We start from the raw sequence: 14229 nt of genomic DNA on the forward strand, positions 1-14229 counted from the left end.
TGTGTGTTCATTTTTTTCTTTTTGATGATTTTATGTGTCCTCTCTCTGCTTGATAAAACAACAATGTGCATCAGAATTACAGTTTGAACAGTTTATTTTTTATTTTATTTTTAAGCTTATAAATACATTAGCAAAACTGTAACTTCAAAGTATGCAGCAGTGTAAGAAAGCAAATTCCGGACCTTTGAAATGGCGAAAAATACGCCCCCAGACCCAATAACTCATCCCTGCCACATCCCAAAGACATCAAACAAGCACAAAATTTTAAGTACAGGGGAAATCACACTATATTCATGTTATAATCAAAATTACAGTCTAATGAAAATCTTTGAATTAATAATAAATTAATAGTGCAAAGATCTTACTATTTCACTAATAGACTCAATAGAGTTTGAAATATGAATATGAAAAATTGATCACATTGACAGGAACTATTAAGAATAGTGCCACATATTCTTGATATGTGGCAATATGCTTTTGTAGCATGAAAGAACCCCTTGAGTCCAACTCTCAAAAAGTGAATCTCAAAACGTTTTGTGTACAAAATCATAAACATTAAAAAACTCAAAAGACAGGATCTGATTGTAAAGAGAAAGAAAAATGTCTTAAAAACTGTAATGAGCATATTTCAAAACCTGCAATGTGTTTAAACTTTAAGGATTTTTGCTCTGACATGCAAGAGAATCTGTAAGAACATAAAGCTTTCATTTTTCCTTTTTATCATAGCGTAAGATTAAAAAAAGATAAAAAGCGAAGCGTTAGATAACGTCTCCTGTGAAACAGACAGTATTAAAGTAGATAAAATATGTGACGTACTCCAGCTGTTTAGGAAACCCAGCATGTCTACACACACACACACACTTTCTCAGTTACTCAATTATGCAATTACTTGATTACTTGCTACAGGGTCCCCAACAACCCCAAACTTACTGTGTAGCAACTAGTTTGTGTTCATTTGATTTGTGTTACAGAAAACTGATATGTTGTAAGGAAAACTTTGAATAGGTAACAGAACTGTACCACTGTTTTATAGTCTGTTCACTAAATATACACTTCAGTAAGGCACATTTTCTCCTGAGTTTCCCAAGCGCAGTGATTGATGGCATTCTATGTAACAACCCCTACTGTGTAATGAATGAATGAATGTGTTGCTCTGAGCTAGAAATTGTATATATATCAACTATATGTCTGTTTAGAAGATGCAGTTAGCCAGGTGGTAGTCGGGGTTCAATCTTGAGTGAGAGTTCATAAAGGGTATCTTCATCAATCACTAGGCTTTTATCCAGCAGGAACTGAGTCACCTGGAATGGAATGAGATAGGTTAAATTTAAAGATTTTGGATTTTTTTCAAGGTTAAGCAGTGAAAAATTATACACTTACTCTGATATTGATTGTTTGTTATTAAACACATTTTGCTGCTAAACTGGCTTCAGTATATTTTTTTAATTATGTAAACAGCTAAACAAACTGCAGAAGGAATGGAAAATGACTGAATTCATTTCATTAAGTGCTTTTAAATCTAAACTACGAATCCTTGAGGCCAAGTCCATAACATGCAACTGTTTCAATTAGATTGATTGTCATTTTAACTGACTTTTTTTATTTTTATTTGAATTTTATTGAATTTTATTTGTATTCTTTGACTTATTGTTGCATGTGTGTTGTTGCTGCCTGTGTTTGAGTAATTTCTGTAACTGTGAGACATCTGCTGCTGCCTATCTTGGCCAGGCTTAAAAAATCATTAACAATAATTACACGTTACAAATATCTAATTAGACACACCTTTGGTTGGTGCTCTATCCTGTACGGTGTTTGCTGGAACTGACGGATCTCCCGGATGATATGAGAAATCTGAGATACCAAGGACAAAGTTACTGGAATGCTTCAGACAAGATGTTTTTTTCTAGTGTGTGTGTGTGTGTCTGTGTGTGTGTGTGTGTGTGTGTGTGTGTGTCTGTGAGGGGGTGGGGGTTGACTCTCTGTCCTGGTAAGAGACTTGTCAGTCTCTAACCAATAACCTGAAATTACTCCCTGCTACATGCTTGTATTTCAAAGAAAATATCTGAAACAAACTCATTAAAAAAGATGCACAGAGTACAGGCCTTTTTGAGAGCCAGTACAATAGTATTGTTTAGGCCTCCAGCAGTAGTAAAGGTAGATATTCAGTGCAAGTATTAAATTATTTAAGCCACAATTCTGGAAACTGTGACTTTAGGTATTGTAGTATCATATCACAAAGATGGACAAAAACAGGGGTTGTGTGCATAGATGTTCAATGTCTAAATAGATCATCATAATCAAGTCCTAGATGACCGTTAGTCAGTATTCAATACAGTATGGCATATGTGCCTCAAACGGATTTAAGCAGCTCAATAACTGACATCCAGATTCAAATTTTATGTTTTTAAAGTTTTTTCTGCTATATAGACCATTAAGGCACAGTGAATTGTGAGTTTTGTGCCAAATTCCAGTTTTAGGAAAGTGTAATCCTTACCATCCTCATCTTAGAGAAGTTAACAAGGCCCTCCTCTGTAAAGTTGGGTGTCCCCTCCTCAATGCAGGCCAGGTCAGTGAGGTACATGCCCAGGTAAGGGACACATGGAGGATTACAGCTGTGCAGACAAAGCAGAAATATACAGTGTTTATGAACTGATTTGAGACATGTACATTATTTTCCTCTGCTCGCTGGCTAGATTTACTTTTTCAGTGTCTCTCTGAGGTTCTTGAACCGTCCCTCTGATGACACAATCTTCTGAAGTCTGTCCCTCAGTCCCTTTGTCTGAAAATAATGAAAAAAAGAGTAATTTTTTCAGTACACAGATGTGGTATTATTTTCAGCAGCTCTCTGAAAGGAGAATCAACCTGTTTGCAGACTTTTGCCCAGGTCTTTTTAAGCCTGTAGATGGCACTGCCTTCGAGTGCAGCAATGATCTCCAGTACTCCGTTGTAGTTATTGAGGCAGCGACAGATGTCAGCCACTGCCAGCCACTTCTCAATGGAGCTGGCTCTGGAGGCCACATCAGTATGGGTCATTATCTGAGACGCTACCAGGTTGCTCATCTGTGAAGCAAGGTATAGAGAGATGAGAGATGTTTCCAATAATCTGTCTGCCTTCAGTGATATGCCAAATTATGTCACTGATATTAGTGGACATACTTTAGTAGGCAAAAGAATACACCACCAATCTAATGTGGATAATCATATATATTTAGTTTGATTGTGAAAGCTTTATTCTTTGTAGACTGAAATTTTAGGAAAGACAGCTATTAAATGCAGCTCGTCCTTTGATTCTTCAGCAGTGAGAATCCAGTATTTAAAATGTAGAAATATATTTTAATTAAAGGCACTGCTCTTACTTGTATTTTTCCATTTCCACTTTTTGATTACTGAATGTTTTTGTATTATTAAGTCTGTTAAATCCTCTTTTTCAGTTCTGTCTCCCTCTAGCTTACAGAGGGATGTCATGGCAAGATGCCAGTGTACTGCACTCTAAGTAGTGGTCACTGGCCACTTTTTAAGAAACTGTCTGGCTTTTGCCCCTGACTGAACAAGAGAGACAACTGTTGTACCACAGACTTTTTATAAAACTCCTTATAAGCCCCACCACTACATCACTGCTCAGGATAAAAAGTCACCATCTTACATCATTAAAGTGCTGGGTGGTCTTCATGATGTATGGAGTCCTTTCCGTTTTATCCAGCTTCATAAAGCCCTGACCTAGGAACTCCCTGCGGGACAGAAAATATCCAAAATCATAGGTTACACATACTGTATGTCCACATGTCATAATCTGTTCCCTACAGTCTCTGAGCTTTACACCACCAAATCTTTAGCCCCCTATGGGAAGTTATCTTTGAGTCAAATACTTTTCTTTAAGTGTAATTTTGTTTTATGCTAATCATATTAATCAAGGATAGTGTTAGTTCAGGTAGACCATAAAATCAAACTCAGCCTGGATCCCAGCAGATCAGCTGATATCATTGATATAGATGTAGTAGGCTGCCAATGATATCAGCTATTCTGCTGGGATCCAGGCTTATAGTCCTTTACACATCTAATTTAAGGTGTTTTAGCAAGCCAATAAATCCTAGTTAAATTACTGTACAATTTGTTAACTTGCTAACTTACTATAAACTGGGCAGCTGTATTCTTGAGATACCCAACTAGACTCAATATAGGCAAATACGCTGTACAAAGAGATTTTAAAGAGATGATCATATTAAATAACTCCAGGGTGATGCAAGGAGAGCTTGAATGTCTTGTATAACATACTTACTCATAAGGAATACTCCTGAACACAATGTGATCCAGCAAGGTGATCTGTTCTGCTAGTTCTATGGCTGAGAGTGACTCAAAACACTCTGATTTAGGACTCTCCGCCTTGAAAACACAGACAAACAAACTGCATGTGTAAAAAACAGTACTAAACTGCAAAGCTCTTCAGAGGACTACAGTACCACACAAACACAAATTAAGTCCACATATAAGGAAACGACCTGTGGATATTTGAGGAGGGAGGTAACATAATTCTCCTCAATACAGAGTAACCACAGCGGCTATTTTTCACAAGGCAAGGACATGACATTACTGACATTATTCTTACCACGATGAAGTGTAGAAGTGGGCAGCTCTTCTGTGTCATTCATGAGATAAAGGATTTCAACAAACAAGTTATAAACTTGTCAGGAAAATCTTTAATGAAACCCGTTCTGCTAAATGGCAGTACTGACCATTTGTAATATGTCCTCCATCCCGAGCTGAGCATCGTCTTGTTCTTCTTGAGAAAGTGCACTGAAAAACAAAAATGAAATAGCATTACATACATGCAGTGCCAGTCATATGAAAGCTGTTCTGCATTTGTACTCATGAACATTATGTAAACCTCTACAACACTTTCTGTTGCAATGAAAATAACTCAACTAAACATTCAAAATCATGATCTAAAATTTGCATGAATTTTTGAAAAGGTAATTCATCCATAGTTAGGTGACAACAACAAGGGTCTTCACTAACTAATGGGTGACATCACAGTAGCTACGCCTATCTTTCAGATAAAGTTTATGGTATTAAAAAGGGACCTGCAAAAGCAGGGTCATGAGGCTAACAACACAGGGAGCTGAATTAGCAGTATCAGTTCTTTTTATATGTAATCTGCTGTTTACCTACTTCACCCTAGAGGCAATCTGCTATAAATGTGACTTTGTCCGCATAAATTCTAGTGTTAAAATGCTTAGGTTAACGGCACTCAAAACCCTGTTTAACTCACTCATCCTAAATTTACACTTGTATGACTTAAACTGATTGGACTGACAGGTGCACAGACACAGGCAGCTGTTCTGGATAGACCATCACAAGAAATTTGTGCTTCAGTTTTGACGATTGAAATTCTTGTCTTGGATAAGTCTTTTACTAATTGCACTATGTAACTTTGTCTGCACATTGCCCCCTTACAGTTTATCAATAACAGCTATAACCAAACTCACTAGAATGTGCTATCTTAGCACTCCAGCTTCTTTTCCAAATATGGAAACTTTGACTACAGAAAAAGCAAGATAGGGTCTTAAACACTTACACTGAAGTTTCCGCCTGCAAACTAATGGGTGACAACATGTTAACTGAGTCTATTTTGTATGCACAGTCTATGGCTTCACCTTGCCTATTGCAGAAAAAAAAATTCTAGGACAGTGTGTAGAAGGCAGTGTAAAGAAGTACACAATGATATTTACAGCAATCCCTTTGTACCTTAATATGTTTGTTGTAGCTTTCCTCTCTTGCGGCAGCAGATCTGGATCTCGCAACACCTCTTCCAGTAGACTGATCACCCCCACCTTCAGCTCACTGTTCATTTCAAAGTCCTGATTGAAACAACACATGCATATATATTTATAGGGAAGCTTAGGCTTAAAGTTAAGATTAGAGTAGTGGGCACTCACAGAAAGATTCATTTCAGTGGTTTATTGTGTATTTAACATCTAATTAAGCTTGCACTCATATATGACAGTGGGAAGGGGAGAGGGTGAGGTTGTAGGTGAAGGGAACAGAGGTGATGAGAGGTGTTGGATAGGTATGGTGTTAAGAAGAGAAATACAGGGGAACAAATAGTAACCAGAATTTGCCAAGGAGATGGAAATGACTTTAGTGAGCATGTGCTTTAAGATAGGGAGGAACATGGGGTGAAGCATAAGAATGGAGGAAAGTAAACACAGCTGGACTACATCTTACACAGAAGGTGGAATCTGAAAGGCTGAAAAATGCAAGGACATAGTCTTTGTGGAATATGATGTTTGCAGATGACATTGTGATCTATAGTGAGAGCAGGAAGCAGGTGAAGAGATGCAGGTCTGCGAGACAGACACATCCAGATTTTGTATTTTCAAGACGGAACAAACCCTATTAGCAGTTCACTATGATGTGAACCAGTGGGGGGACTGAAAACCTATCTACACCTTTACCTTAGCAAAAATTTGATGTATTTGTGCCCGATTCCATCCTCCAGTTACTCCAGTTCTCATTCATTACTGACATTATCCTATCATACCTCAAATTCTCATGTCTTGAAATAAATTGCCCCAAGACCATTAATAAAGGCTTCTGTGTTCAAAGATGACAGCACCTCCAGACGCACAGCTCTCGCTGTAAGACGCCTTTCACACTTAACCTAAGAAGGCCCAAAGCAATCCTCTCTAATCTGAGTAAATGGAGATTCATCTGGAAAGATCATCAGCTGACGTCCCATTGCTGCTTGAAGTCTATATTTAGCTAAAATCCTCCTTATACTGTAGCAGTACTTGCACCTGGAAACAAAAAGCTTTGCTGAAACTGAGAAAGCATGTGATAATGTCCACTCTGCCATGTTTTTTGATGTACATGTTGAAGCACAAGGTCAGAAGTGTGAAGATCCCAAGCCAATAAAACCTGATGCCTTGCCCCCTCTGGTATAGCCGCTCCACTAAGCCTAACCCAACTCTCAAAATGCCATCCATAAGCTTGAGAATAAGCCTGCTGAGGTGACTGCTCTTCTTCATATTTTCACCTTTCTGCAAACCACTGATCTCATCTGAATATTTCTTCTCCTGAATTAGCAAATAGATACTAACTCTGAAGCCTTGTCTCAAGCCAGGCAAGCTGACCTAGGCTAGATTCAAAGCTGTTTTTAGCTGTCTCCTTCCTAAGCTCCAAATGAACCTAATTAGCCATGCAACCCTCCCCCGGATCAATCTAGAAAGAAAATTAAATGATGAAATCCAAAAGTTTGTCCAAATATTAATTTGGATCACTGCCTTGACTTCAGGATCAACTTTTCCAACTCCTTTCTAAACACCTTGTCCATTCTACTCGCAGCTAAATCAGCTGTACATGTCCAAGGGCATGTGAGGAATGCTAGTTTGTTTCAGTGGAATTACACTGAGCAGAAGCAGAAGCAACATCTCCAAAGTTATAAGATTTAAAGGACCTCTCAGTATTATAATGTACAAGCTGTCATCCATCTAGATTGTCCATGCTTGTGCATGTGCATCCCAGCCCAGATGTTAGTAGATACCATAACACAACATAACAGGTCCCGAAAACTTAAATGGGTCATAGAGAGGACTTACAGTGGATAATATCCCTCTCCTTGTGAGAGGTTTGCTCTTACATGTTATTTAAACATTCAATGCTCTCTCTACTGGCAAGTTTTCACTGTCCAAATCCAAGTCCTTAACCTTTGATATCTCCTGCTGAGGTATGGTAGCAGGCATAACTCGTCTGTTACTAATCTGTTGCTTGTTGGTGAACTTAAAGCCTCCTTAAGCACAGAGAGGACCAAATGCTTGAAGCTGCCTCCTCTTCAGAACCAATAGTGACGAGACAATCATCTACATAAAAACCCCATAGAAGAGTGACTACAACCTCTAGTCTGAATTGCTGCCTGTTATCCTCTGTGCATTTCTCCAAAGCAAAACTTACACAGCTCAGAAATGAGGTGCCTGCAAATCTGTACTGCCATTCTGCATTCTAACTGACCTGGTGTTGATGAACATTAAGGTAGAGTGAGCATGGATCAGATTTAAGGCTAAAATGTTGGGTTCTGAGTCAGCATCTTAACATCTGCACTGGAGAGCCACAGGGCCACCAAAGAAATAACAGGTCCAAGTTAGCTGTTGGTACTTTGATCTGACCCGTGCTCACCTCTTTATAGTTGTCAATACCAGGTATGGTAAACAGGTGAATACAACTACCTTGCTCCTATAATGACGACACAGGAACAACACCAACACAGGGATATCAGATATACCTACTAATTAGACACATTATAACTCTAACATGCACTTTTGAAAACTTTACCAATGGTTTTTAATTTTTCTGTGTTCGTTTGTTTTTAAATTTCCCAGCATCTTTTACATCCCATTGGGGTACATTGCCATGATAACATAGACTGCAGGCCTAACTTCCTCCAGAGCAGGTTAGGGTCCAAAAAAGAAATGAAATTATGATCCATTAATTCTCTGTCTCACCATTCTTGGAAGATTCCTTAGACCTTACTGGATGGTTAGCATGAGGCTCTAAAGTACATTTCTCAAAAATAAATAAATAAATAAATGAGAACACTTGATCATTACAGTATAACACAAAGCCAACTTCAGGGGTAATAATCTTTCCAGTTATGAAGCATAAGTCAATGTGAATCAATTTCACCCGCTTTGAAAATGATAGTGACCGCAGATGTCCTGGGAATGCAGCAACAAAACAAACCCCAAAAGTACTTGTCACTTTTTAGGCTCCTTTTTATCTGTTAAAGCTGCAATTTGGAGATAAGTGTTAACAATTAAGACCATGTTTTTAGGAAGAAGTAGACGTTTTACACTGTTTACAATGTTGTTATAATAATTTTTTATTATGCTTTGCCATAACTAACTTAATAAAAATGTCTAGAAAATTACATCAAAACTATAAGGCCAGCAGTAGTAGCGTGTAAAAAGCCACAAACTGAACTGACTTTTGTAGGATGATATTTAAAAGAAATTAAAGGTCATGGCCACATAACACTTAACCTAGGACCAACCAACAGAAGTTTACTTTCCAAGCTAAAATATTCAGTTGCAAAAATAGCATCTTATATAATGTAAAATGAAAATTATAATCTTTTCGCTACCCTGGGGAAGATGCTGACCTTTTTCCATGCTTCCTGGGTGGGAGACAAGACATGAAGAGCAAAAAGTACCTCCATGAGGGAAAAAAGTGACGGGAGAAAAGACACAATCAAAACAAACACAACAACAAACTCTTTCAGGTGGGCTGAGCAATGGTCCAGTTAGCCAGCTCTAGGTTTCTTATAAACTTTCTAGAGCAAATGAGTCATTACTTAGGTCACATTTACTTACATGGCTGACTTTTTTATTGTCAGCTATATACATACAAGGCAGCAGCACAGTATTATTATAGGTTAGATGCTCAGCATGAAGTTCCTCCTCCCACTTTGGGTTGAAAAGTAGCTTCTACAGACAACATTGTTTTAAAAACTTCTTCATGGAGATGACAAGAGCCATGAAGGCAACATTTATCTTCAGTATAATTGCTACCAATTTCTACTACCCTAGCTTTATAGAGAACACCTAAAGTCCAGCTCTTCATTCTGTTAATGTGGTAAAATCTTTCTGTCGTGATGGGTCCAAAATGCTTGATGATTCAATGGCAACAGATCTACCGTGTCACTTCTCTCTGCAGTGGCAATAAAACGTCTTTATTCAGCAGGTCTCTTCCTCCAAAGAAGCTCTAATAGAATGGACAAATTGACTAATACCACTTTCACCCCTCACAAATGAAGCAAAAGTGGTTTATTGCACCATGCACTAGGGCTTGCTGTTATAGTGCTATATACATATATCAAATTTACAGATCGAGGCAAAATTATTAGCCCCCCCCCCCATTTTTAATTTTTTGTCAAATTCAAAATAGTATAAAAACTTCAGCAACTGTAGTTTCAAAGAAGACAATCACTAGAGCCCTGGACAGTGGACTAAAGAGTGGACTATAAGGGTGCAGACGTCTGCAGAAGACACAGCTTCAAGCCAGTACGCAAAGGACAACCTGGAGACCGATTTTGCATACTGGAAGTGCATTCTTAGGTGAGATGAGAAGAAATTATTGCGTTTTTTGCCTATACAGATGCTGCCATGTTTATAGAAAGAAGAGAGAGGTTTCACTCCCATAGTGAAACACACTAGTATTATGCTGTAGGGATGCTTCAGTGCATCTGGAAATGGGAATCTTGTCAGTGTGGAAGAAATCATGAAGACAGAAGGATATGTAAAGATTTAGAAAACTTCCAGCAGTCAGCAGGAAAACTGGGTTTGAGTTGTTGCTTTATCTACCAAATTGCTAATGACCCAAAACATACACTGCTCCTGATAAAGAGCTATCTTCAGAAGATCAAAGGTCCATAACGCCTTTCACTAAAAATTAGTTTGGCAATTAGCTTAACTTTAATGTGTGTTGGACCATATGTTCTCAACTAGTGTGAAGCATGCAAGGAGTTTTGCAACTATGTTTCCAGCTAATGAAAACGCATTTTAAAATACCACATTACTCTAAATTAAAAACATGTTTTTTGTTTAAAAAAAACAAAAGCTTTTTCTAATTACATAACTATCAGCATGTAATTAGTCACTTACATGCTGATAGTTTTTGTTATTTAGCTTTTGCTTGTTCTAATGACACCATCAAAGACTACCCATGTACAGCTGCATAAATATTTTCGCATAAATATTAAATATATACACAAGACAAGAAGACTGCTGTCTGGGGACTCCTGTCTCTACTACCCAGAGTTCTAAACTATACAGCTACAGTGACATTACACAGGAACAACTATTTATACTGAAACAGAAAATCACCAGAGTCCTTAAATAGGTGAATTTATTTGGAAGACTTACCTGGGAATGCTTAGAAACCCAGTGGCGCAGCACATTGAGAACTCTGTTAGTAGCAGCTCTGCGGATGATGAATTCTTTGTCACAGGCTTTCTCAGAATTGTTAAAACCTAGAAGGACAAAACAGAGATCATGGCCATTAAAGATGTTATGTCAGGCAACATTTATTATTTTGGTATCAAGAGAATTTTCATGGTCCTTTCAGGGTTTGGCTTTAATTTTAATTTTAAGTTACTAGCAGTACTCAACCTACTCATAAATGTGTATATGTATATGTGTGTTGTGTGTGTATTTTTTTTTAAATTCATATTTATTTTTGGCTCTTAGCTTTTACTGACAATAAAGCAGAGGGAATGACATGCAGTAAATTTCCCAGGGCAGAGTTGAACCTGCACCTGTCCAGTAGGTAGCCTTATAACATATAAGTGGTCCATTCAACCAAACGAGCTATATCCGCACCAAAACAGCAGAATTATTTACAAAAAATGGAGAAGATAATAAATCATAAAGTGTTGCTAAAGTTTACAAGGTGCAAAGGTTAATACTGGTGCCACTTGTAAGAAATTAATAATAAGTCTTAGGGCGTCTGGGGAGTCCCTAGGGATGTTTCCCTGGAGGGCCTAACCCGGGGGATGTGGCCATGACCTAGTTAGGGGCTCTGGTGGCTCTTAGATGGTGTTTTCCTTGTGGCTGCGTACAGCGGAGATGGGGGAGGGTCTGCGCTGGCGGACGTTGGTTACTGGCCTGGTAGCCTGGCTGCCCCTGGGTGGGTCCGGGACGGGCGTGGAGGCTTGGGGGTCTGGGGGTGCTGCGCCCCCGGTCTGGGGTGCTGGCTGGGCCTTGGGGGTTTGGGTCCTGGCTGTTGTGTTGCCGGAGCTGTGGGCGGGTGGGTGCAGGGGGGCTCAGCCCCAGTGCAGGGGACCTCTGGTGCATCGGCCCAACTAGGGGGCTCTCTAACTGGTGGGGAGGCTGTTATATCTTTGCAGGTGGTCTCCTCTCTACAGGAGCTCACTCTGCAGGTGGGGGAGAGATATAGGAGAGGTAGAGAATGAACTCAACCTGGGTGTCTATTGTCTTGTGTAGTTTGGGAGATGATTGGATGATGGGGTGGGCGCAGTTTTCTCTGGGGTGGAGTCGGGGGGCTGCCCCAGACTCTGTGGGGCTGGGCGGTGCTGCTGCTGCGGGCCTCGGTCCGGATGGGCCTGGGCCCCCTTGCCCTGGTGGGTTCCAGAGTGTGGGGGTGCCTACTGGGGTCAGCGGGGGAGCTTCCCTCCCATCCTCAGCTGCCTCCCTATTCCCGCTCTACCACACCCACCCACACACGCAGGGCTTGGGGTGCAGGTATGTCAGCAGGGTGCAGGGTGGCACGGTTCCCCCCCTTTGGTGGTCTTCCTCGGGTCCTCGTACTCTGGGGCCTCTGGATGTCTGGGGCCTGGATCTCCTCCATACCTGCTTCATGCCCTGGGGGACGGGGCTATGGCTCCCCACACTCCCTAGCAGATTGTTACATGGAGAAACCTTTGGAATACAAGCATGCTGATCCACACAGGTGTGCACACAGGTGTACACACGGGTGTTCACAGACACTGACTACACCTTTCTTGGCTGCTGCCTCAAAGCACATTGTGCGCTGTCTATCTTGCGTGCTGCACAATAGCGTTTAATATTTAGTATCTACTGTTATCTACTGCTAGCTAGTTTATTGTGATGGTGCCGTTTTTATTATGTTGCTCTTTTTTGTTTGTTTTCTCTTCTGTTTCTTTTTCTCCATACAGGTGATCCAGGTGTTTTGTTTGGTTTTCTTTCTTTCTTTCCCCCTCTCTCACCGTCTCTTCTCCCCTCTGGTTTTCTTTCTCTCCCTCTCTTTCTTTCATTCTTTCTCCCTGTCCTATCCCCCAGTCATTTCTGTACCGTTTGTAGCAACTAAAAATAAAATAAAATAAATACATAATTATAATAAAGGTCAATCAAATGGACCAATATGGCAAGGCCATGATGATCCACTTGGTAAAATAAATCCGCTTGGCATTTTTCTTGGCCTTAAGACAACAATTCTGATGGCTAAAGATCCAAACGGGACAACAACAACAAAAAAAAGAAAAAGAAAAAAAAAGGAAATTAATAATAAGCCAATAAAACAACAACAACATTTCCAGTTATATATTGTTTTTCTTGGACTCTAATAGAGTAGCTTTGCACGAATCATTTGTTGATGCGTATTTGTCTTATACTGGGCCTTGGTGAAGCTCCTCAACTTTCTAAAGCAGGGGTCTCAAACTTAAATGAGCCGTGGGCCACTGCTGACACTGTCATCTTTATTGCTCAAGTAGTACAAAAAGCAAACAAACAAGAAAACACCCAAATATTTCAACAAACAACAAACAAATCCTCCCTAACAAAAAGTAATGGGCTAAATTGCATTATTTTTCTTCATGTCAATATACGGGCCACGAGCAGAGGTGATGTGGGCCATGAGTTTGAGACCCTTGGTCTAAAGGAAACAGTTTATTTTGATTTTCTGCCTTCAAAAAAATAGGTTTTGAAAACTAGATAGCCACATCAGTGTCTGACTTCACAAATACACTTCTGGAAAAATCGTCAAAAATCCCCATAAACACTCTCTTTAACCTTGTGGGAAGCCATCCCAGAATTGCTGAGGCTACTATAGCTGCAAAACATGGGTCGACATCATATTAAATCCTATGGTTTCAGAATGGGATATCAGTGAAGTTCATGAGGGTGTGAAGTCAGACCAGTGAATATTTTTGGCAGGATAGCGTTTCTACTTTCCGTGACATCATAAAGAGCCAGAGTGGAAAAAAAAAACTCCCTCAAAATGCCTGAGTTTGTTTCCTGAGCTTTGGGCTCAGAGTTTCTTTACAATCATATTTATCTCATAATTTGGAACCCTGGGAATGGAATATGAGCATTCACCAGTGTAACAGTATATAAATGTCAAAAAACAAACAAAGGCATAGTACTATTAAAAATGGAAGAGTATTAGAACTTTGAGACTTTTACAATCAAATACATCATCACAACAAGGCGACTGCACATACATTTTAACTAATAAAAGTTTATAAATATAGGCTTTTAGCTACTGTTTTTAAAATCCTGATGGAGTCCCGAGACAAATAAATAGGGTCAACAATTTCAATATCCTCTGAATCAAAGTTTTTGAGTACCAGAGTAGAAGCTGTGAATTTCTAAGCACTAACATTTTTGCAGCAGATGATTTAAGCCCATCATTACATCTAGCAACCTCTTAATATTAATTTAAATGACACCAAAGCAACAGTTCCCTTCCTCTGGTGTGCAT

The 14229-nt window shown here is 39.4% G+C and overlaps 1 protein-coding gene across 3 annotated transcripts in view; it reads right to left on the reverse strand.

Annotated features, from left to right (window-relative positions):
• Window positions 1–82: 82 nt before the first annotated feature.
• The window catches only part of rasgrf2a (Ras protein-specific guanine nucleotide-releasing factor 2a), a 43486-nt gene continuing 29339 nt past the window's right edge, over window positions 83–14229 (reverse strand). For 2 of the 3 annotated variants that reach the window (XM_006797289.2, XM_087843964.1), the window contains 10 exons: window positions 10914–11020; window positions 5743–5855; window positions 4731–4791; window positions 4277–4380; window positions 3644–3728; window positions 2863–3060; window positions 2700–2779; window positions 2495–2612; window positions 1783–1851; window positions 83–1301 (listed from right to left, as the gene is read on the reverse strand). In XM_006797289.2, the coding sequence (XP_006797352.1) occupies window positions 1206–1301; window positions 1783–1851; window positions 2495–2612; window positions 2700–2779; window positions 2863–3060; window positions 3644–3728; window positions 4277–4380; window positions 4731–4791; window positions 5743–5855; window positions 10914–11020 (1031 nt within the window). In that variant the 3' untranslated portion in view covers window positions 83–1205. Of the gene's footprint in view, window positions 1302–1782; window positions 1852–2494; window positions 2613–2699; window positions 2780–2862; window positions 3061–3643; window positions 3729–4276; window positions 4381–4603; window positions 4634–4730; window positions 4792–5742; window positions 5856–10913; window positions 11021–14229 lie in introns of all 3 variants that reach the window. The other variant, XM_006797287.2, reaches the window with a different exon arrangement.

This window comes from Neolamprologus brichardi, chromosome 7, assembly GCF_056152115.1.
Source record: "Neolamprologus brichardi isolate AB-2024 chromosome 7, ASM5615211v1, whole genome shotgun sequence".
Taxonomy (NCBI): domain Eukaryota; kingdom Metazoa; phylum Chordata; class Actinopteri; order Cichliformes; family Cichlidae; genus Neolamprologus; species Neolamprologus brichardi.